General features: G+C 35.7%; 1 protein-coding gene across 1 annotated transcript in view; it reads right to left on the bottom strand.

Moving 5' to 3' along the window:
• MROH9 (maestro heat like repeat family member 9) overlaps positions 1 to 24,228 on the bottom strand; it is a 130,114-nt gene that overhangs the window by 52,311 nt on the left and 53,575 nt on the right. The window contains exons 3-6 of the mRNA XM_057557563.1: positions 14,360 to 14,439; positions 7,883 to 8,018; positions 7,222 to 7,308; positions 5,162 to 5,266 (exon numbers count right to left, since the gene is read on the bottom strand). Coding sequence (XP_057413546.1) covers positions 5,162 to 5,266; positions 7,222 to 7,308; positions 7,883 to 8,018; positions 14,360 to 14,439 — 408 coding nt within the window. The remainder of the gene's footprint in view (positions 1 to 5,161; positions 5,267 to 7,221; positions 7,309 to 7,882; positions 8,019 to 14,359; positions 14,440 to 24,228) is intronic.

The following is a 24,228-nucleotide window of genomic DNA, read 5'->3' as shown; positions in this document are numbered from 1 at the left end:
GGCAACCACTTCTAAGTTTTTTAGCTGCTTCTTTTGGAAGTCAACTGTACATCTCTAAACAATGGACTTCTACTTCAGTTCTAATATCACTTTGGGACATTGCCTATCTATTCCTGCTGTGATGAATCAGTGCATAGGCCATACTCATTTTTAGTTCTATTTCCTTTTGGCATAAAAATATGTCCTCTCTACTCCTTTTGAGACTAAATTCTCATCTGTACTCAGAATTATCTATTTTTGATAATCATTTTTGTTCTCTTTATTTACCTGGGACTATCTCTTATATTTGGAGGGTTTTCTCAAATGTCTGGCAAATTCTTGGTTGTCTAGTCATATTTAAGAATGTGATGCCACTGGTGGGATTTTGTATGTGAGCAAGGCTTATCAACTGGTGGGCTTGGCTTTAGAGTAGTTGGGTGGGAAGGCTGGGGTCATGCTGAAGTGTATCTAAACAACAGAATCAAGATGATTGTCTCAGGGAATTTACAATTGTTTTGAGAAAAATGTCCTTAAATTTTACCTACCAATGGACTCATGTCCCTGTGGAATATAGAGTGTGTGTGTAAATGAGGACGGGAGGCACTATAGATCCTTCTGTATGAACTTCCTATGAGTCTTTTCAGTGCATGTGTATGTCTTCAGCTTTCCTTTGCCGCCCACTCTTCATCATTACTTGGGCTTCCATAGCTCCAGACTCTTCAGGGTTCCATAGGGAAACTCCATCCCTTTTCAGCTGTCCTCCACTCTAATGTTCACATGCCCCTGCCTTTCAGATTCCCCTGCCAGACTTTATCAGTTACCATCTTCTGTCTATTCTGTCATGCAGAAGTTTGCTGACATCACTAGCCCACTGAGAACCCGTTACTAATTCTCTTTGTTGCAATGGCAACATTTAACAAATTTTATTACTATCATTTTGTGGAGGAGGAGGAGATAGACATGTGGACAATCTGTTAGCTTTGACTGAAAATCTTCCACCTGTCTTTTAAATGCTGATGTGCCAAAGGAACAAACCTAGGAAAAATCTGTTAATGAGATAATATGACATGTTTAGCTCACACTTCTTCACCCGTTTGGAAATTAACAGTTTAATTGAAAGGACAAATGTTCTTTGAGTGTAGCAGTTTCTTCACCCTGATGGGCACACAGGTCATGTAAGAGGAATACCATTTTAAATTCTGGTAGAATACAAATGAAAGTATTGTTCAATAGGATAAGGGCCTCTGAGAGTCTGGAAGACGTAGGCTAGGGTAATTTATGAAGAAAATAGTTTTTATCCAGTGAATGGCCAGAACCTGAGAACAGAATAGGTAGCTACGTTTAGTTAGAGAATGGCAGAACAAATCTTCATTTATTATTTACAGTGTGTCAGATATAGAGATACACAGACCTTGCCTGTGGGTAGTTTAGCTTTTAATTTATTAATAATATTTTTGATTGTTTTATGTATTTGTTCCCCCATCTCCATTAATTTCACTGACTTAATTAACTTCAGAAGATAATTGTCTTATCTTTAGAAGATAATTATCTTAATTATCTTACTTTAAAGAGAAAGTTAACTTAGTAAAGGTTTATGCTTCCATGACTGTGATAAGCTGGTTGAGGCTAGCTTAGTTCCCACCTTCTGGAAAATGCTGGTGTGCTTCCACCTGGTGGCATTGAGCAAACATTGCAGAACAGAGGAATACGTTACCACTTGGCTTCTCAAAGGTCTCAGTTATAGCTTAGGAACCCTCAACAATTTATGAGAGCCTTCTGCTGCACATATGAATTTACACATTTATTGTTTCACAGTTGGAGGGTGGGCGATGTGCTGGGGAGAATGAACTTTACAACTGTAATTGAAAGAGAGTAAAGGTGATAGCAGAAGATGAAACCCCCAAGTGTCATACCTGCTACCTGAATGGAACTCACTAGAAGATATATATATATTTATACACACATATAGTATATATCTAGTATATAAATATACACTAGATATATAAATAGAAAGTATATATGTGTACTGAAGTGCAATGAGAAGCATGTGAGTAGTCTCCATCAAATACTTGCTGAATATATAAAGCATGTTAGGAACTATACAGAAAACAGACTGGAGTGTTGAACTACACTTAATCTCAAGCCTCACTTGCAAAATTTTGTGTCCATTTGAATGGACATTCCAAACCGTCTCAGAAATAGAGGGAGACTGACTTCCCAGGCCAAAGAATCACAATATTTAAAACAAGCCACTCGGTCTCTCTTTTGGACACTGAGATGGGGAATTAGCACGATGCAAAGAACATCATGGACTGTATTTTCCCATGTAAGTAAATTGTATTATGTTCCAAAGCTTATTTTATTTATTTATTTTTTGGCTTTTTCTCACTTTCTTTTTTAAAATTTTTATTGGAGTATAGTTGCTTTACAATGTTGTGTTAGTTTATACTGTACAGCAAAGTGAATCAGCTATATGTATACATTTATCCCCTCTTTTTTGGATTTCCTTCTCATTTAGGTCACCACAGAGCATTGAGTAGAGTTCCCAGTGCTATGTGGTAGGTTCTCATTAGTTATGTATTTTATACATAGTATCAATAGTGTATATATGTCAATCCCAATCTCCCAATTCATCCCACCCCCCTTTCCCCTTTGGAATCCATACATTTGTTCTCTACATCTGTGTCTCTATTTCTGCTTTGTAAATAAGATTTTTTTTTCAGATTCCACATATATGCGTTAATATATGATATTTGTTTTTCTCTTTCTGACTTACTTCACTCTGTATGACAGTCTCTAGGTCCATCCATGTCTCTACAAATGACACAAATTCAATCCTTTTTATGGCTGAGTAACATTCCATTGTATATATGTACCACATCTTTATCCATTCCTCCGTTGATGGACATTTAGGTTGCTTCCATGACCTGGCTATTGTAAATAGAGCTGCAATGAACACTGGGGTGCATGTGTCTTTTTGAATTATGGTTTTCTCTGGGTAAATGCCCAGTATTGGGATTGCTGGATCATACGGTAGTTCTATTTTTAGTTTTTTAAGGAATCTCCACACTGTTCTCCATAGTGGCTGTATCAATTTACATTCCCACCAGAAATGCATGAGGGTTCTCTTTTCTCCACACTCTCTCCAGCATTTATTGTTTCTAGATTTTTTTGATCATGGCCATTGTAACCTGTGTGAGGTGATACCTCACTGTAGTTTTGATCTGCATTTTTCTAATGATTAGTGATGTTGAGCATTTTCTCATGTGTTTGTTGCCCATCTGTATGTCTTCTTTGGAGAAATGTCTATTTAGATCTTCCGCCCATTTTTTGATTGGGTTTTTGTTTTTTTTTTAATATTGAGCTGCATGAGCTGTTTGTATATTTTGGAGATTAATCCTTTGTCAGTTGCTTCGTTGGCAAATATTTTCTCCCATTCTGTGGGTTGTTTTCTAATCTTGTTTATGTCTTCCTTTGCTGTGCAAAAGCTTTTAGGTTTAATTAGGTCCCATTTGTTTATTTTGGTTTTTATTCTCATTACTCTAGGAGGTGGGTCAAAAAAGATCTTGCTGCGATTTATGTCATAGAGTGTTCTGCCTATGTTTTCCTCTAAGAGTTTTATAGTGTCTGGCCTTACATTTAGGTCTTTAATCAATTTTGAGTTTATTTTTGTGTGTGGTGTTAGGGAGTGTTCTAATTTCATTCTTTTACATGTGGCTGTCCAGTATTCCCAGAACCACTTATTGAAGAGACTGTCTTTTCTCCATTGTATACTCTGGCCTCCTTTGTCATAGATTAGGTGACCATAAGTGCATGGGTTTATCTCCCAAAGTTTATTTTAAATAAAATAATAAAAATTCAGCTATGTTATAAGGCTGATCTAGGCTTTCCGTCTCAATATGTCTAGAGACTGTACAAGTATTAGAAATGGATACATGAAGATAGTGTCACAAATGCATGTTTCTGACCCCCTTCATACTGAACTCCTGAACTGATTTAAGCAATCAAATATGCAATTAGTAGAGTATGTTTAAAAATCACAGTGAAGGGTGAGTTATGGAACAGAGACTGAAAACACAGTATCCATAAGAGAGAAAAATGTTCAGAGATAGTCTGAGGCTTCTTAGAAGGCAGGCAATAGTGTTATTCAAAATATAGAAAACCTCAGTAAATATTGGCAATTATGAGATACCTATTTGTTCTCCATCTGAAAGGCAACAGTTAAAAAGCCTGATAATATCCAGGTGTTTGTGAAGGTTGAGGAAATGGGCAGTCTAATATTCACAGGAAAGCAGAATGAAGGACAATTGTGCATTACTAATCTTTAACCTCTTCATACTTTTTGGCCTATTATTTTTCTTAGCATTTCTAAGTACATACTCACATACATGCAAAAGGATGACCATTTTTGTATTGTTTGAAGTAGAAAAACCCACAATATACCTCAATGTTCATCAACTGAAGAATAGTTAAGTAGATCATAATACATCAACACTATAAGATATAAACTGTAGTTAAAATAATGAAGCAAATCTATGAAAGTATCTGTTGGGCATACTGTTCAGTGAAAAAATCAAATTGCAGAACCATATGTAAATATGATGTAACTTTAGTAAAGAAAAACTAAGTAACAAAGCTATGTATATCCGTGTGCATGTGTATTTTTATGTGTATGTAGCTGTTTGGCAGGACACACATCACACAGACATGGCTAGGGATGAGATTGGGGTGGAGAGGATAGTAAAGAAGGACTTCTGCTATGTCTTTAGCATGTTTTACAATGAAAATACTCAAGAATTACTTGTTATACATTTAAAATAAATGGTGGTTTAAAAATATTCTAGGAAAAAGAAATAAGAAGGAAAGTAAGGATGGAAGAATTTATAAGTTTACAAATAACATTGATTGTGGTCCAAAGAGGAGAATCCAGAGAGTCAGCAAAAGCCTGGTTTTGACACACTCATACTGTTTGTGGAAAGCATGAGGCATCTTAATCAACTGAGAAACTCTGCTCTAATTGACATAAAGTCATGTAGGATATTAACTCCTTTCCCAGTATCCCAACCTACTCGTATGATAATACGAAGCAGGCATCTAACACTCTCTAGAACCAAGACTTGGAAAGCAGCACTGCGGAAATGCAGTCTTCAGAAGCACGTGGCATGATTACTCTGTGACTTACATATCCCTTGACTTTCCTGGATGCAAAGCTTAGCACTCTGCTGATGATCACCATGGCTCTCTCCTGCATATACAAATTATCTTCACTCATCCACACAGCCATTTCCTGTTGAAAACACAAGAACTATCCTAGAACCATGGTGTTTCCATTTCCACAGGTCCCTTTCTTCTGATCACCACCTTCACCAAGTCAAGTTTCCCCATGTCCTCCCAATGGTTTCACACATATCCTCTATTTATTTTAAAAATATGACAATAAGCTGGTGTACTACTGTCTAGTATAATACTTCATCTGCCATATAGCTATACCTGGGTTTTATTTTATTTAATTCTATCCAACAAGTATTTACTAATATCCACTATAACAGTCACTTTGCCAGGCATCACGAAAGGTTTAACATGAGGCTATGAGGCTGATTATCATCAGCTGCTTCTCCTTCTCTTTTTCTTTCACAATACATATTCTCTCTCTTTTTAAAACCATAGGATCTGATTTGCAGTTTTAAAAAAGAATCAAATGTTATTTGATCCTGAAATGTCATTTTATCCCAGAATTGCCTCTGTAAATTTACCATCCAGATATTTTCTGACTCATGGTTTAGAGTATATTCCTGGAGCCAGCTCGATGAGAAAGTTCTTGCTAATTTTGATTCATTGCTAAATATGGTCTGTCTTGCTGTAGCTTCTACCTATTTGTTCTAAATCCTCAGATACTTAAGGAAGGAAGAAGACTACATATGCCTTACATGTTACACCATTAGTAGACTTCTTAAGACAGATTGTTGGAGTCCTTAGTATTTATGCCAATGGTTGGCCAAATCTCATCCCCTTCTCTTGCTCCCACTGTGTAAAACTGTTCTGAAGTTTGTTTCCTAGGGCAGAAGAGTCTCTAAATCTCAGGGGGCTCAGCCTATTCCTTTTCCAGGAGTGAGGGTCAACTCTTTTTGAGGATCAGGGGAGTTTCTAGATGTGGTAGGTATAAGAACAATGTGGTTAAGTAACAGGCTCCCAAGTTAGAGTAGGTCCTCTACTCATTAGATGCACACATATTATTTCTCCTCTCTCTGCTTCCATTTCCTTATCTGCAAATGAGAGAAATAATTTTAACTTTCTCATAGGGTTATTTTAAGGATTAAATTAAAAAACCCATGTATTAAGTATTCAGCTTAGTGCCTGACATAGAGTAAATCCTCAATAAGCAGCCTAGGGTGGTAGAAAGAGCACACATGGGGAGAGGGTTGTAATAATGGGGTAATAACCACTTTACAGGATTGTGAGGTTAAAATGTTTTAAATGCATGGAAAATATTTCACTTAAATTAGGCAGAAGTTACCTCAGTATATTTTATTATCCCCCCCATTTCTCCTAATCTTCATATATACTAGTTCTGCTTCTTTCCTTGAATGTATTTTATGATTTGCAAATCCCATGATTCTCATGGTACAGGAAGTAAATCTAGTTTCTCAGTATTTTCAGACAGCTGCCTCCTGATGCTATCATGTTAAAAATGCAAAATTAAAGGTCATAAAATGTCCAGATCAGTCTCTGTCTCTGCCTGGCACATTAAAAACACAGTCAAATCTTGGATGTGAAAAGTAGGGTTATGGATGGTTATTAGAACTTCCTTTGATACTAGGGTGTCCGTGAAGATAGGATGCTCATGGGATTCCCTAGCCCAGGGTTGTTAGGGAAGAACATGCATATAGATATTATCAAAATATGGCTCATTGTTAGGTGGACCTGAAGGTGGTTTAGGCCAATCATCTTATGCTCTGCTACCCCATATTGTGTTTACTCTTACATTGCTACATAACCCTTGGCTTCTTAAGTGTCTGTTGCCATTCTCCCAAAATTGGATTCTTAAAATTGTGTCTCTGTAATTCAAATAAAAGGAAGTGATTTTATTTGGGAGATAATGACACATTCTGAAAGGTAAAGAAAATTTTTCAGCTGCCAAATACTTGAAGGAGATTAAGTATGGCAAATGGTAAATAATAAGTAAAATATAGTATACCCTTTAGATTTATGACAAGAAAACGAGACTACTTATTTTCCCTTTACCTTTAAGATTTGCAGTTTATAGAGGTCTTTAGACACTAAGATCAGAAGAGTGTCCTCAAATATGTTGAAAATAGTTCGGTATAAATTCTGAAAAACAAGAAATTTGCACAACCAGCCAGCCAGCCTTAGATAAAATTTTACCAATGCCTATAGTTTTGCCTCCTGGGGTCCTGAGTTCTCCCCATAAACTGAAGGTAAGAAAGGAGAGAGGTAGCTCTGGAGATGAGACCTCATTCAATACAATATGCCATGAATTGCTTTAATACCTTCCAGGGCAAGTGAACTGTGTAGCTATGCTGAGAAATAAAAACCACAGATGTTGCTGATCTTACTACAGGATTCTTCCTACCTCCACTTTTCTTAGCTCCTATTTCCTTCTTTGCAGCACTTGCCAGTAAACTTGCTGTTTTTGTCAAACAAATTAACCAAAATCTCTTCACCCGTTTGTTCCTATAGATCCTATACAATCCTTTAAATCCCACGGGTTATAGAATTCACAAGGAGTCCAGGGATAGAGAATAGTGCTAGAATATGCTGTTTATCTATTATATCTAAAAAGAATGAAGGAGAAAACAAAGATTACAACTTTTGGACAGACTTTCTGTGGGATTGCTGTGGTGCATGACGATGTCTCATTATGACTAAAGGAAGCAAGTCTTACCTCCAGATCCTCTTGGTCATCCTCATTCTTCCCAATTTCTTTCACTTTGTCAAGACTTGGTATAGCAAATGCCATTTTAAAGGACAATTCTACTATCTTCAGTTGAGTTTCATATTGCAATAAGGGATCCACGAAGCTGACAAGAAAAAGGTATAATTATTAAATTGAGGAAAGAACAGATACTACCTAACTTTAGTGGTTTTTTCTTAGTTTAAGAGACAGTGTACTAGAAAATGAGGCCCAACTTTCAGCTTTATATAACATGGGTTTTAAATATTAGTGTAAAAATAACAATGGTGCTTTAAATATAAAGGAATCATATTTTTTGGTAAAAATCATTTATACTCTATTATTTAGAGTTCATAATATCTTTCTGCATAGACATAATAATGTAAAGTGTGGTTACCTACCCAGCCAAGCCCATAAAGCCATGCTGAGATTTAGGTAGTTGGAATATACTACTGCCACATTTTCTATAGTCCATGATACTATGTTTCTTACATTTAATGTTTCTGATATTGGGATACATCTTTCAATTTATGGCAAAAGAAACCTTCCCATCAGCAGCTAAAAAGATAAGTTGTGACACAGCTATTGTTCCTTCAATAAGTGTGACCTGGATAACAATGCCTCCTGATTTTTTTGTGTTAAAAATATTTTTTTTTAAAAAGATGGTAATACAGTTGGTAAGGTTGGAAATCTTGTGCTGAACTCAGAATGTTTTTCCTCTACTGGAGATGAAGACCTAAATATCTGATATCCATCGTTTGAAATGACATTTCTTGGATTATATTAGATAATTTTCAAATCTTGGGAAGATTGATTTGACTTATTTATGGGCTCCAATGTATTTTCAGACTCTGAACAGCTACCTATCAAAAGCTTCCAGTAGTATTTTCAGTTGTAGGTTTCTAGAGATATATGATTTTGTTTAGAAAAATGCAAAATTAATATTTTGATAAAATAGAAAATAGTGTCTTTTAATGTACTTTGAAATCATATTGCCAGTCCTAAAAATGCTAAAATAGTCCATGTCATGAACAAGGATTAGGAAAGTAGTGTGATACACTGATGCCATTCATAACTGCTGATGGACTAAAGAATCATCACATTTTAAGTGTGAAGAAGGCTGAGAGTCAGATATTGGTGATACTAAAGAAGAAAGTCCAATGTAAATATATAGGTCAACATCGGCAATTATCAGCAAGTATACATTGTTTTTTGGGCTACATGTAATTGGTTTTCAAAAGAACAAGTATTAAATTACTAATGTGTTTTACAAAAAATGACATCTTAGAAATAAGAATGGCAGTGTAAAGCCTTTCTTATATTCCAAGATATATAACCAGGTGGAATAGAGAGAAACTTGAGAAGAAAGAATAAGCATCCCTCACAAATTACTGTATGCTTTTGTTAAATTTTTGAATGAAATGTTTTTTCAGATATTAGAGTGAAGTAGAAGTAGAGGTAAGCCAAATGTACTAAAATATTTCTTGAAAATGTTTTATTTCTTCCTATTATGAAGCAATAAGTATTATATAAGATCAGTAAGCAAAATTTTTACAAGTCTAATTTCAAGAATCACAATTGAATAAAGGAAAGTAGATGCCTCCTAATGAAAGCATGGGAAAATTATATTAAACATGATCAGAAATAAATCAGAGGGCTATATTAATATGATACAAGTCTAATTCAAATGAAAGAGTATTAAGAGAGATATATGCAATTATTATAAAATAATAAAAGACATAGTTATTAATACAAAAGCTCTCAAACCACATAGAAACAAAATTGAAAAATTATTAAACAGAATTATTAAAATATATAATAATCTTATGAAAAATTATTAAATTATTAAAGATATAAGGAGAAATAGACACACAGATATAGGAGATGATTAAGCATTCAATTATTAGTATATGGTAGATAAAAGTAAAAATTCTGCAAAAGGAGAGACCTTTAATATAATTAATAAGGAGGTATAAATTGTATTAATTGAGATAACAAGGATTATCTTTTCAGATAATCATGGAATGCTGAAAATATTTACCATATACTTAGCCATAGAAAGTTTCAAAATATAAAAGGATATATATTTCATTCTCTAATCACAATGAGAAGTCTATTTTAAAAAATAGAAAATTCAAAGTACTTAAATACTGTCAAGATTTTTTTCTTATTTAAAATGAGAGAAAAATAATAAACTAAACATATAATTTAAGATTTTAAAAGGAGTAAAATTACAACCAAAGACATGAAGGACATAAGCAAAATAATTGCATTATGAAAGGAAAAGGAGAAATAATAAGTATAATGGCAAGTTAAAGAAAAGATTTAAAAGATAAGAAGAAATCATAAGAGACTACTACAAGCAACTATATGCCAATAAAATGGGCAACCTAGAAGAAATGGACAAATTCTTAGAAAGGTACAACCTTCCAAGACTGAACCAGGAAGAAATAGAAAATATGAATAGACCAAGCACAAGTCCAGGACCAGATGGGTTCACAGGCAAATTCTATCAAATATTTAGAGAAGAGTTAACACCTATCCTTCTGAAACTCTTCCAAAAAATTACAGAGGAATGAACACTCCCAAGCTCATTCTATGACACCATCATCACCCTGACACCAAAACCAGATAAAGATATCACAAAAATGAAAATGACAGGCCAATATCACTGATGAACCTAGATAGATGCAAAAATCCTCAACAAAATACTAGCATACCGAATCCAACAACACATTAAAAGGATCACACACCATGATCAAGTAAGTGGGATTTATCCCAGGGATGCAAGGATTCTTCAATATCTGCAAATCAATCAGTGTGAGACATGACATCAATAAATTGAAGAATAAAAATGATATAATATCTCAATAGATACAGAAAAAGTTTTTGACAAAATTCAACACCCATTTATGATAAAAATTCTCCAGAAAGTGAGCATAGAAGGAACCTACCTCAACATAATAAAGGCCATATATGACAAACACACAGCAAACATCATTCTCAATGGTGAAACACTGAAAGCATTTCTTCTAAGATCAGGAACAAGACAAGGATGTCCACTGTCACCACTATTATTCAACATAGTTTTGGAAGTCCTAGCCATGGCAATCAGAGAAGAAAAAGAAATAAAAGGAATCCAAATTGGAAAGGAAGAAGTAAAACTGTCACTGTTTGCAGATGACATGATACTATACATAGAAAACCCTAAAGATGTTACCAGAAAACTATTAGAGCTCATCAATGAATCTGGTAAAGTTGCAGGATAAAAAAATTAATGCACAGAAATCTCTTGCATTCCTATGCACTAACAATGAAAGATCAGAAAGAGAAATCAAGGAAATAATCCCATTTACCATCACATCAAAAAGAATAAAATACCTAGGAATAAACCTACCTAAGGAGGTAAAAGACCTGTACTCAGAAAACTATAAGATACTGATGAAAGAAATGAAAGATGACACAAACAGATGGAGAGATATAACATGTTCTCAGATTGGAAGAATCAATATTGTGAAAATTGCTATACTACCCAAAGCAATCTACAGATTCAATGCAATCCTTATCAAATTACCAATGGCATTTTTCACAGAATTAGAACAAAACGTTTTACAATTTGTATGGAAACATAAAGACCACAAAAGCCAAAGCAATCCTGAGAAAGAAGAACGGAGCTGGAGGAATCAGGCTCCATGACTTCAGACTATACTACAAAGCTACAGTCATCAAAGCAGTATGATACTGGCACAAAACAGAAATATAGATCAATGGAACAGGATAGAAAGTCCAGAGATAAAACCATGCACCCATGGTCACCTAATCTATGACAAAGGGAGCAAGAATATACAATGGAGAAAAGACAGTCTCTTCAGCAAGTCGTCCTGGGAAAACTGGACAGCTCCATGTAAAAGAATGAAATTAGAGCACTTCCTAACACCACACACAAAAATAAACTCAAAATGGATTAAAGACCTACATGTAAGGCTGGATACTATAAAACTCTTAGAGGAAAACATAGAAAACTCTTTGACATAAATCATAGCAAGATCTTTTTCAATATATCTCCTAGAGTAATGAAAATAAAAACAAACCTAATTAAACTTAGCTTTTCTGCAGCAAAGGAAACCATAAATAAAATGAAAAGACAACTCTCATAAAGGGAGAAAATATTTGCGAATGAAGCAACTGACATGGGATTAATCTCCAAAATATGCAAACATCTCATGCAGCTCAATATCAGAAAAACAAACAACACAATCAAAAAAATAGACAGAAGATCTAAATAGACATCTCTCCAAAGAAGACATACAGATGGCTAAAAAGCACATGAAAAGCTGCTCAACATCACTAATTATTAGAGAAATGCAAATCAAAACTCCAATAAAGTATCACCTCACACCAATCAGAATGGCCATCATCAAAAAATCTAGAAACAATATATGCTGGAGAGGGTGTGGAGAAAAGGGAACCCTCCTACACTGTTGGTAGGAATGTAAACTGTTACAGCAACTATGGAAAACAGTATGGACGTTCCTTAAAAAACTAAAAATAGAGCTACCATATGATCCAGCAATCCCACTCCTGGGCATATATCTGGAGAAAAACATGGTTCAAAAGGATATATGCACCCCAATGTTCATTGCAGTACTATTTACAATAGCCAGGACATGGAAGCAACCTAAATGTCCATTAACAGATAAATGGATAAAGAAGGTGTGGTATGTATATATGGTGGAATATTACTCAGCCATAAAAAAGAATGAAATAATGCCATTTGCAGTGACATCAATGGACCTAGAGATTGTCATACTGAGTGAAGTAAGTCAGACAAAGAGAGACAAATATCATGTGATATTGTTTATATGTGGAATCTAAAAACAGTGTACAAATGAACTTATCTACAAAGCAGAAATAGAGTTACAGATGTAGAGAACAAACTTATGGTTACCGGGGGGGAGGGGGGAAGGGATAAATTGGAAGATTGGGATTGACAGATACACACTACTATATATAAAATAGATAACTAATAAGGACCTACTGTATAGCACAGGGAACTCTACTCAATAATCTCTAATGGCCTATATGGGAAAAGACTCTAAAAAAGAGTAGATATATGTATAACTGATTCACTTTGCTGTACACCTGAAACTAACACAACATTGTAAATCAACTATACTCCAATAACAACAACAAAAAAAAAGACAAGCAAAAGAGTAAGCAAAAACTAAATAATAATTAATACAGACTAAATTAGTCAAAAAAAGAAATAAGCTATTATATGACTTTAATAGTAACAAATAAAATTTATTTATATTATTAAATTATACAAGTATATATGAAGATATAACACATGTAAATCTTTATGTACCAAATTATACTTGGTCGAAATATGAAAAGCAAAATCTATAACAAATTTTAAAGAATAAAGGAAAAACTATTATGTGGGAGATTTTTAACACATTTAAGTAGACCAAAAAATTAAATTAAAATATGGAGAAGAGGATTCTAATCCAGGGTCTGCCTTTCCATGAACCCTGTAAAATAATATAATACAGTATGCCAAATTTTGTTTATATGGATCTATGTATACATGTATGAGTATCTTCTAGGTGACTAGGCTTTGACAAAACACTTATTAATAAGTGCAGTTCTTCTGGAAAACAAGTTGACACAATCAAAAGCTCTAAGAAGGTTCATCTCATCTGCATTACTTTGAGTTCAGGGGAAGCAGATGCCAAAACAGGATTAGAAGTCCAAGAGAAGGAAGGAAGGAGGAATAGGGTAGGAAGAGTCTTGGACTGCAGCAAGTTCCAAGGAGGGTTCAGCTTGGCTGATGGCGATCCCTCAAGCTGAAGTCACCCATTGGAGTTATTTGTCCTACCATTCTGGGTCATTGGTGAGATCAGCCTACAGGAAGTGACACCTCACAGACCGTGCTGGTAAATCTATACAGGCAGCAGCTGGAGCTGTTGACCAATGAAGATTTCCCCACAGCAGGGCATTTTCATCGTTGCCTGTCACCTAAATCAGGAACCTCACTTTCAGAATGGTATTTCAAGGCAGTAGTTCAGAGCAGATACAATCTTTTATGTACCAGGATGAATATCATAATGTTGGTAAAATATAATATAATTTAGAAAATGTCAAAATTTGGGAATATTCCATTGCCATTAAAATGAAAATATGATTTTACAGAGAAATTAAAAATTAAGACAAAGCAAAAATGAAAAGTAGTATAGAAAATTGAATGTGCAACCTGCTTATGATTCTGCAATAGTTAGATGATCTGCCTATTCATGTAATACAGAAAGATTTTAAAAGAACATGAGAAAGAAAGAAGTAATAGTTGCTGAATTAGGGTGGTGGAATTTGGAGTAACTTTTTATTTTTCATATTTTTGATATGTATCTATTACATTTTTAAAAAGACATTCAATCAGTGATATGAGAACATTAAAGCTTATTATACCTGGAGTTCATGGCCAGGATCATGGCTTGATTACTTAACAGGCCTGAGTATGCATCCCATAGGCTGGCAGCTGTTTGTGCCTATAAGGACCAGGAGAGAGAAAAGAATCAATGATGACAGACCTGTGGGGCTCATAACATCATGTGTAATTCTGTCTTTTACAGAAACCAAAGGGACCAAATTGGACTTGAAATATAAGCCCAAGGGTTTACAGAAGTGTTGAGACCAGACAAACTGTTATTTAAACCTATGCATGATACTAAATGCTGGCCTCTGTAAGAGGCCAACCACCGCGCTTATATAATTAGCATTTCCAGACAAAAGTTTATTAGGAGTGCTCTTTACCAGGTGCCCTCCTATACACCACTCTAACCATTAAGTGCAATCTACTCAGTGTGGAGTCTATCTATAAACATACCAGCAAGGTGATTTAAATCAGGCCTTACTGAAAAATGTCCAAACTCACGCTGCTATAGAATGGGAACCATGTACAGGTCAATGTATAGCTGTCTAATATAACTATTTAAATTTATAAATGATAATAAATGGGATTCCATTAAGAACTTCTACTTCTTTATTCAAGAAGTTGGAGAACTGGAGAAGACCTAATAGAATAGCACCTCTTTTCTTCTGCACATCCCACTGTTGTTCATGCAAGCCTCTGTTGCAATGTCACTTTCTTGTATCAGGCCCATTAATGCTGTTTATAGAAATTCTCAGCCTCTATTTCTGAAATAGCTCAAAGTTCTCTTTTAGGTACTGCTGTATAATAATGGTATTTCAAAGGGAATTTATTCCCTCTAGTGCATGGCAAATGACTGACCCTGAATACTTCGCACATTATAAAAAAGCCTTTCTCTGTTTGCTAAGTGTTGCTTTGCTGACTCCAGCATTGAGTGCCCTGTGGGATCTATGTTCTGCCTCTGTGGAGTGTAAGAGCAATCTTGATGGATAGAGCTATATGCCTGTCTATTAAGATCGTGTTGTGGACTGCGTGTTTGAATTTTGAGAAATTTCAATGTTGAAACCCTAACCTCCAATGTGATGATATTAGGAGGTGGGGCCTTTGGGAGGTGATTAGGTTTAGATGAGGTCATGAGGGATAACCCCTATGATGGGATTAGAGCCTTTATAAGAAGAGACATAAGAGAGCTTGCTTTCAATTTCTCTCTCCACCATGTGAGGATGCAAGGAAAGGATGGCTGTCTGAAACCCAGGAAGAAGAATCTCACCAGATACTGAATCTACCATTCTTTGATCTTGGACTTCCCAGCATCCAGAACTGTGAGAAATAAATTTCTGTTGTTTAAGCCACCCATTCTCTGGTACCATGGTAAACCAGCCCAAACAGATGAGAGAGTCAGAGAAACTTCCTGATTGGGGATCTGAATTAAAAAATGGCATCTCCCCACTAGGGATAAGCATCCTGCCATGACCTTCCTGGGGGTCACCACACTGATCATTGTCTAACACCTCTTCTCTGGGCTGTGCTCAGACTGAGTGGTTCAGAGGACTTATTCTCCTTTCTCTAAAATATTTATATTCATATCTAGCATTGATTCCTAACAATACCAAACATGATTTTACTTAATCTTGAAAGAATAATTCTTTGCTATGTATTTATTAACATACTGCACATTATTATTACTTAGAGAGCATGGAATCTTCTATATGGCAGACAACTCTCACTGTAACAGGGAAGAATAATGGTGATTGGTCTATTTTGGAAAGACATTTTTGTCCTTGTCACCACTTTCATTTAATTTGGCCAGAAATCTACTAGTTGTGTTTTTCTGGGCAGTGACTAACTGAACATTTTTTTTGATATAAGCAATGATCCTTTGGCAGTATTGTTTCAATGGGAACTTTTCTTGTAGAATATGTTCTAACTGGGCTTGAGTCCTTAGAAATTAATTTGTAACACTTTAAATTTAAAGCACTGATTCTCAACATTGGCAGTACATTAAGGGGTTAAAAAATATTGATTTTGATTCCTGGGCCACACCTCCAGAGATTTGGATTTAATAGATCTGTATTCAAGACCAGGCATCAACATTAAAAAAAAAAAAAAAGACTTCCAGAAAATGTTGATGTACAGCCAGAATTGAGAAGCCGTTTTTAAGCCTGTAGCTTGCTTGTACAGTAATAATCGTCATTAGGTTGATCTCTAATAACATGGACCTCTGCTTCCCCTCTGTTAGCTAGGATCTCTCTTTTTCATGGAGCCAAACTTGTTACCACAACTCCATCACCAGTTTATTGTTCTGCCCATATTACTTTAGCATCACATCTTTTGTTGATTCACTGATTTACAGCAATATCCCTTCCTTGTTATAAGCATGCTTTCACCTGTGCCATATATACTGCTAATGTTTATCTAATTCCAAAAGCCAGTGCACACATTGATAAGCAGTAAGGATTGTCTAACATGTACAAACTGATTCTCCAGTGGTGTCGGTATAGGGAGTTATAGGATTTAGCCAGGAATTTCACCTGCTTTACCCAATTAGGCTTTTTGTTATTGTTTCAAATATATAACATGCTCACCAGTGTTCCCAGAAATTCTTCAGTGCCCCCTCTGGGGAGGTATGATTATCATTCTGGCTTTAACTTCTATTATATGGATAAGTTCTCTTTTATATCATTTTCAATGACTCCTTAATCACTCTGACTCTTCATTGGAAACCCGCAGTAACTGATAAAACGGTCACAATCCTGGGACTTCCCTGGTGGTGCAGTGGTTAAGTATCTGCCTACCAATGCAGGGGACACAGGCTCGAGCCCTGGTCCAGGAAGATCCCACATGCCTCAGAGCAACTAAGCCGTGCGTCACAACTACTGAGCCTGCGCTCTAGAGCGCACGAGCCACAACTACTGAGCCCACATGCCACAACTACTGAAGCCCACGCACCTAGAGCCCGTGCTCCACAATGAGAAGCCACTGCAATGAGAAGCCTGCGCACCGCAACAAAGAGTAGCCCCTGCTCGCCGCAACTAGAGAAAGCCCGTGTGCAACCATGAAGACCCAATGCGGCCAAAAATAAATAAATTAATCAATTCAAAAAAAAATGCTCACAATCCTGGAAATCTGTACTTTGGAATATATTTCATAACACTGGATTCTAGGGCCAGTCTGGTGGGCCTTAAGCTTCCATATTTATTATTTTGGCTTTGTTCTCTAAACTATCCATCTGCTTTTTATATATATCTTATATCATTGACATTTTTTGTTCAATATCGCTTGTCATTCTTGGCCAGAAGAATTGGAGTTGTGCCAACTTGACTAGTTTCTTAAATCTCAGATGTTTCAAATCACATACAGATAATGTGTGTTTTCTTATGCCACCTTAGCCAGGGAGAAAATGGTATTATCATAATAATCATTATTCTGAGGGAATTTGAATTCCCCTCTGGTAATTCCCAAACTATCCTGGGAATGTTCAAAGGGAGCCATGGACTTGGTCTTCTAGAATACTATGTGAGTCTGAACTTGTCCCTTAATCTTAGCTCACTAGAATGTCTCCTTTCTCTGATAATAGCAAAATGTCAAAAGTTCAGAGAGATGGGGCATCTGAATTGAGGGCATGAATATCCAATGCCCTTACCTCTTAGGCTTTCTGTCTTGTGCTGGTGCCTTACTGAAGGTAGTGATTGCTGTTGCTGATGCTCTTGTGTCCCTACCAACCCTGCCAAGGCCAGATACTGAGATAGGTGAAGGCTACACCCAGAATAAATTCACCCCCTACTCCCAAATCTAGTTAAATTATTTTCTACTACTGCAAAAAGCACCAGGACCAGTGTAACTACACTGTGCACTCTCAATATTGTAGTTCTTAACAGTTTTTACTTGTTCTTATTCATTCCTTGCTTGACTTAAAGTCTAGGGAAGATTGGTGGGACAAATTCCTGAAAGAAAGTTACTGTGCTGTTATATTATATAGAATTGCCCTACTCCTTTTTTTTTTAAATTAATCATTCTCTTTAAACTAGTTTTGTGCCTCCACTGTCTTCCCTTAGAAAGTCCTTTTCCAGGGAGATGTGGGGCCCTCATCTCTGCACACTACTGGAAGGCCTACTTCACCAAATCTCCAGACATTTTAGGGTCTTAGCATCAACATATCTTGGCTCATGAGGGTACCCCAAATACACACTTCCCTCATCAAAAAGCCTTTGCCATCCTTACAAATCTCCCCTCTCAACCAAGAATATTGTTATGGAAAGATGAAGTACTAAATATAATATCTCTGCAAGATTGAATCCCCAGGATGCAGACATTTTCAGTTGATCATCAGATAGTTGTTTAGTGTCTACTATGTACTAGGTGCTGTGTTAAGCAGTGGGGTTAGAACAGGGGCAAGACAGATAGTTTCTGCCAGTAATCTCATGGGAAAGCAAACTTGAAACACAGGAAATCGCTAAGTGTTCAACAAAAGAGGATTTATAGGGATGATTAAGGGAAGCTAAACTAGCAAAGGGTATCAAGGAAAATTTGTTTTCTGAAGAAGTTTTAAGCTCAAACTTAGAGATTATGGGGGTCAGGAGAGCAGAGGAAGAGTTTTTCAAACAGAGAAACCCTATGGGTTAAGGACTTGACTTGAGAAAGGGTTTGTTGCATTACAGACACGGTTCTCAACCCTCACTGAGCCTTAAAATCATTTGGATCCCTTCTAAAAATACAAATGCCTAGACTTCACCCTACACAAGTGAATCAAAATATCTGAAGGTGTGGCCCTAGCAACAGTATGTTTTTTTAAAATCTCCACACATAATCCTAATATGAAGCCAGGATTGAGTACCACTGTATCAGAGGACAGGACAGGAAACCACATGGATGGTACAAAGAAAGTAAGGAGAGTGGAAAATCATGGGGCCAGAAAGGTTGAATCACAGCTGGTCCTTTTGTGAGTAATAAAGATTACTACTCATCTCTAAGGACCATGGGAGGCATTTAATAGAAGGAGGGACAAGATCACAGGGCTGCTCTGTAGAGATTTGATTAAATATGATAAAGTTGTTGCCAAGAGAATGTTACCGAGGCGAGAGATTGTAACAGACTAGGATTAGAATACTGGCAGTGGAAAAAGAGAGATAAGTAGTGACTGGTAGCAATATCAAATGCTGCTTAAAGGTCACACAAGAAAAAGAAAATTATTCTTTGGATTTGAGACATGAAAGCCACTAGAGACCTAGATGGGAGTAGCTCAGTAGAGGGTTTCGGTAGATGCCCAGACTGGCAGGTCATTATGCTGACTAATCAGCTCAGGTCTCACATTTGGATGTGAGGTCCTCAGTTATTTGCAGACACAAATGAACAAAGAGAAAGACTCTACTAGCCAAAGCTTACTTTTCCTTTTTACATGACCAAAGTCAACAAGTGAGACTCTCAAAAAAAGTGAGATTGTATAATTGAGGCAAAACCATTTGTTTCCATTTCAGAACCATGTGTGCTGGGTACAATACTTGTCATTTTACTGATTCTGGTGTGACATATTAATACTCATTGAAACCTGATATTCTATGCCTAGAGACCTTATACCTTTCTCTTTATCATTTTTCTCTGCTGGATTTCTGCCCCTTGTGCTTTCTTTGATTTCTCTACCTCAAACAGAGAAGCGAGTGCTTCTGATGAACTGCATTATTATTGATGGCCACTAGAGTATACTCTCTTGAGATAACTCAAAATTTATAGCATGACAGTAAAAGCAGAGAACCTCTACAAACACAGAGACCCGAATATCTCTAACTTCCTTAATGGGGAAGATTTCTACTTTTTTTCATTGGGAACAGCAAAGAGAGGAACTTTTTAAAGCTTAGGTATACATGGACATCATAACCAGTTAGTATGTCCAATATCACTGCCTAGTAATATCAACCTAGTAGTGTGTTGTTGTTTTTTTTAATTTTATTTTTAAATTGAAGTATAGTTGATTTACAGTGTCGTGCCAATCTCTGCTGTACAGAAAAATGACTCAGCTATAAACATATAGACATTCATTTTTTATATTCTTTTCCATTTATGGTTTATCACAGGGTATTGAATATAGTTCCCTGTGCTATATAGTAGGACCTTGTTGTTTATCCATCCTAATAGTTTACATCTGCTAATCCCAGGCTCCCAGTACTTCCCTTCTCCACCCTCTCTCCCCTTTGGCAACCTTGTGGAACCTAGAGTGTTGTTTTAAGTCCAAGTCTCAATGTGGCTTCATTCAAAAACTTGTTGGTGACTGCCTACTTTGGAGCCTTATATTCATAAATATCCATTTCAATATCTGATAGAATTCTGCCGATAAAGTTTACTGGTTTCTTTCCCTCTCATCTTTTTAATGTAATTGTATAAACCCTCAGAACTAGTAATACATGGTATTATTAGTATGTAAATATAATTTTAAAAACCCTGAGCAGAATAGGTGATGAAAACCATCATGTTCACATCAACTTCAGTGGTCCAAGAGGATGAGGATTCCTAGTTACTCTCTTACTTTTCCAAGCCTACTTAAAACTCCTTTCTCTAATATATCCCTAGTTTAGACCTGAATTAGACCTCTGAGTTAGGTCATAATGGATTATTGTAATAACAAACATTCTTCACAACTCTTCTATGATATCCACTGAAGCACAAAATTTTTATTCCAAATAATAAGATTTAGCCAGCTGGTGATGCAGACATTGTTTCCTAATCCCCACATTTTAGAAAGGCCTATAGAACAGGCACTTATTTTGGAACAATTTCAAGTCAGCTTTACCCTGTCCATCTAGTACTTTAATTTGCCATCTGTTATGCCTTTTATTATCCACTTTGACAATATTAATGTTATCTATGAACACTAATAATTCTGGATAGGTCATATTAACAAACTGCTTCTCTATTCAGTATTGAAAGGTTCCCCTTTAAATGAATAGATCTCTAATGTGCAGAAAAAGTCTTTGTTTTTATCCTCATTAGTCAATGTTATCTGGTTGTTGGAAGTGATAACACTGACTTAGCAAGTCTAACCCGTGGAGAACCACAAACATTTCAGTAGGTAGTCTAGTGACCCTTGAAAGCAAGATAGAGAGTATTAGCTCAGTGATTACGTTAATATGCACACATTAAAAAAAACTTTCACATTTCTTTTTACTATTACTATTGGGTAGACATTTAACAATAGCAGTTAGAATGAACCACAAAAGTATATTTTAATTATATGAATACCTAAGGTATTAATCTCTCCTCAAACCGTCCTCCTAGAGCATTATTTAAACTGTCTTGTCAGTGAACATTCTGATGTGCCAGATCACTAATACACACACCTCAATCCATCCACAAGGAGAAACTCTTTGGTTCTGTCCTGAGTTGATTCTTTAGTACGTTTTCATGTGTCTCAGATCAAAGCCATGAGATCTTGGGATTTCTTAAAATGTCACAATACAATGTCTAACTAATAGTAGTCTCAGAAGGAAAGAATGAAGAAAACATAAGGAAGAAAATTTTCCAATAAATAATGCAAGATCTTCTCAAAGATAAATGGCTGGAATCTTTAGACTGAAACATGAGTAAGTGTTTAACATATTTGAATAAAAAATACACCTAAAACTATTGTTATGAAATTTCAGTCTAGCCAAGATGAAGAAAAATCTTAAAGGCTTCCAGAAAGAGAAAACAGGTGACAAAAGCTAGAGAATCAGATCATGATCAGATTTTTCATTGGTTATACTGGATACCAGAAAAAATGTAAGTTATGCCTCAGATTTTATTTTTTAGAGAAAATGATTTGCAACCTAGGGAAATGGCTGGAATCATAATTGATGATAGCTGTTCTTATGGTGGTATTTTTAAAAACCCATCTATATTGCATCATTTTAAAAAATGGAAACATAGCACTTTTGTAAAACTAAAAAAGCATTTAAAATTGATCATATATCGGGGCTTCCCCGGTGGCGCAGTGGTTGAGAATCTGCCTGCCAATGCAGGGGACATGGGTTCGAGCCCTGGTCTGGGAAGATCCCACATGCTGCGGAGCAACTAGGCCCGTGAGCCACAACTACTGAGCCTGCGCGTCTGGAGCCTGTGCTCCGCAGCAAGAGAGGCTGCGATAATGAGAGGCCCGTGCACCGCGATGAAGAGTGGCCCCTGCTTGCCGCAACTAGAGAAAGCCCTCGCACAGAAATGAAGACCCAACACAGCCATAAATAAATACATAAATAAAAATTAAAAAAAAAAAATTGATCATATATCCACTTCACAAACAAAAAATCTCTAAGTTCCCAGAGACAGACATTGTACAGGTCACATTCTGCTGCAATAATGGTATGAGATTATATGTTAAAAATAAAAGAATGGAATAATGGATATCTATATGCAAAAAGATGAATTGATATTCCTACCTCACACCTACACAAAAATAACTCAAAATAGATAATAGATCTAAATCTAAGAGCTAAAACTATAAATCCTTTAGAAGAAAACATAGGAGAAAATCTTTGTCACTTTTGGTTTAGGCAAAATTTCCTTAGATAAAGACCCCAAAGCACAGTCAACAAAAGAAAAAAAAAGATAAATTGGACTTGATCAATGCTAAAACTTTTTGCTCTTCAAAAGACACAATTAAGGAAAGGAAAAAAAAATCACTGTACTGGGAGAAAATATTTGCAAATCATATATTCTACACTCAATAACTGTAAATCTATAAAATACCCCTAGATAAATGATTAAGAAATATTTAAGGTATACATGAAGAAAAAACTTTACTGAAAATTCAAGTAAGTGAGAGAAAAAAATATGTTCCTGATGACAAGACAATAATTTAAATAAATTCTCCATAAACTAATCTATAAATTTAGTATAATTCTAATCAAATGCCAAAAGAAATTCTGGGAGAAATTTCACAAGCACAGTCCGAAATTCTTCTGAAAGTGTAAATGAGTAAAATTAGCCAATACATTTTTTTCTTTTCATTTTGAATTTTATTTTATTTTATTTTTACACAGCAGGTTCTTATTAGTTATCTATTTTATACATATTAGTGTATATATGTCAATCCCAATCTCCCAATTCATACGTTTGTTCTCTACATCTGTGTCTCTATTTCTGCCTTGCAAACCAGTTCATCTGTACCATTTTTCTAGATTCCACATATGCGTCAATATACAATATTTGTTTTTCTTTTTCTGATTTCACTCTGTATGACAGTCTCTAGGTCCATCCACATCTCTACAAATGACCCAATTTCGTTCCTTTTTATGGCTGAGTAATATTCCATTGTATATATGCACCACATCTTCTTTATCCATTCATCTGTTGATGGACATTTAGGTTGCTTCTATGACCTTAGCCAATACATTTTTGAAAAAGAGGAATAACTGTATAGATTCGCCAAATTAGATGCAGAAAGAGTTTGTGTTATATAGCCGAGCTATCTATAATAGTTTAAAAGTGTGACAGTTTCTTTATTGCTGTGATTTGGTAAGATAACATTGACTATTCTGGCTGAAACCAAAAGATTCTGCTGAAGCTGCTGCTGCCAGCTGTCAAAGGCATTGATAATGTTGCTATTGCTTGCTGATGGAGTCCCATGACTGCTGATACCCATTATCAAGTTAACTGGCTTATTTCACTTAGCATAATACCCTCCAGGTCTATCAATGTTGTTGCAAATGGCAAGATTTCATTCTTTTTTAGGACTGAGTAATATTCCATTGTATATATGTACCACATATTCTTTATCCATTTATTTGTCAGTGGACAGTTAGGTTGCTTACATATCTTGACTACTGTAAATAATGCTGCAATGAACATGGGAGACATATATATTTTCAAATTAGTGTTTTTGTTTTCTTCAAATAAATACAAAGGATTTGAGTTGCTGGGTCGTACTAATATAATATTGTAA

This window comes from Balaenoptera acutorostrata, chromosome 1 (assembly GCF_949987535.1).
Source record: "Balaenoptera acutorostrata chromosome 1, mBalAcu1.1, whole genome shotgun sequence".
In the NCBI taxonomy this organism is placed as follows: domain Eukaryota; kingdom Metazoa; phylum Chordata; class Mammalia; order Artiodactyla; family Balaenopteridae; genus Balaenoptera; species Balaenoptera acutorostrata.
This window is presented reverse-complemented; position numbering and strand designations above follow the sequence as displayed.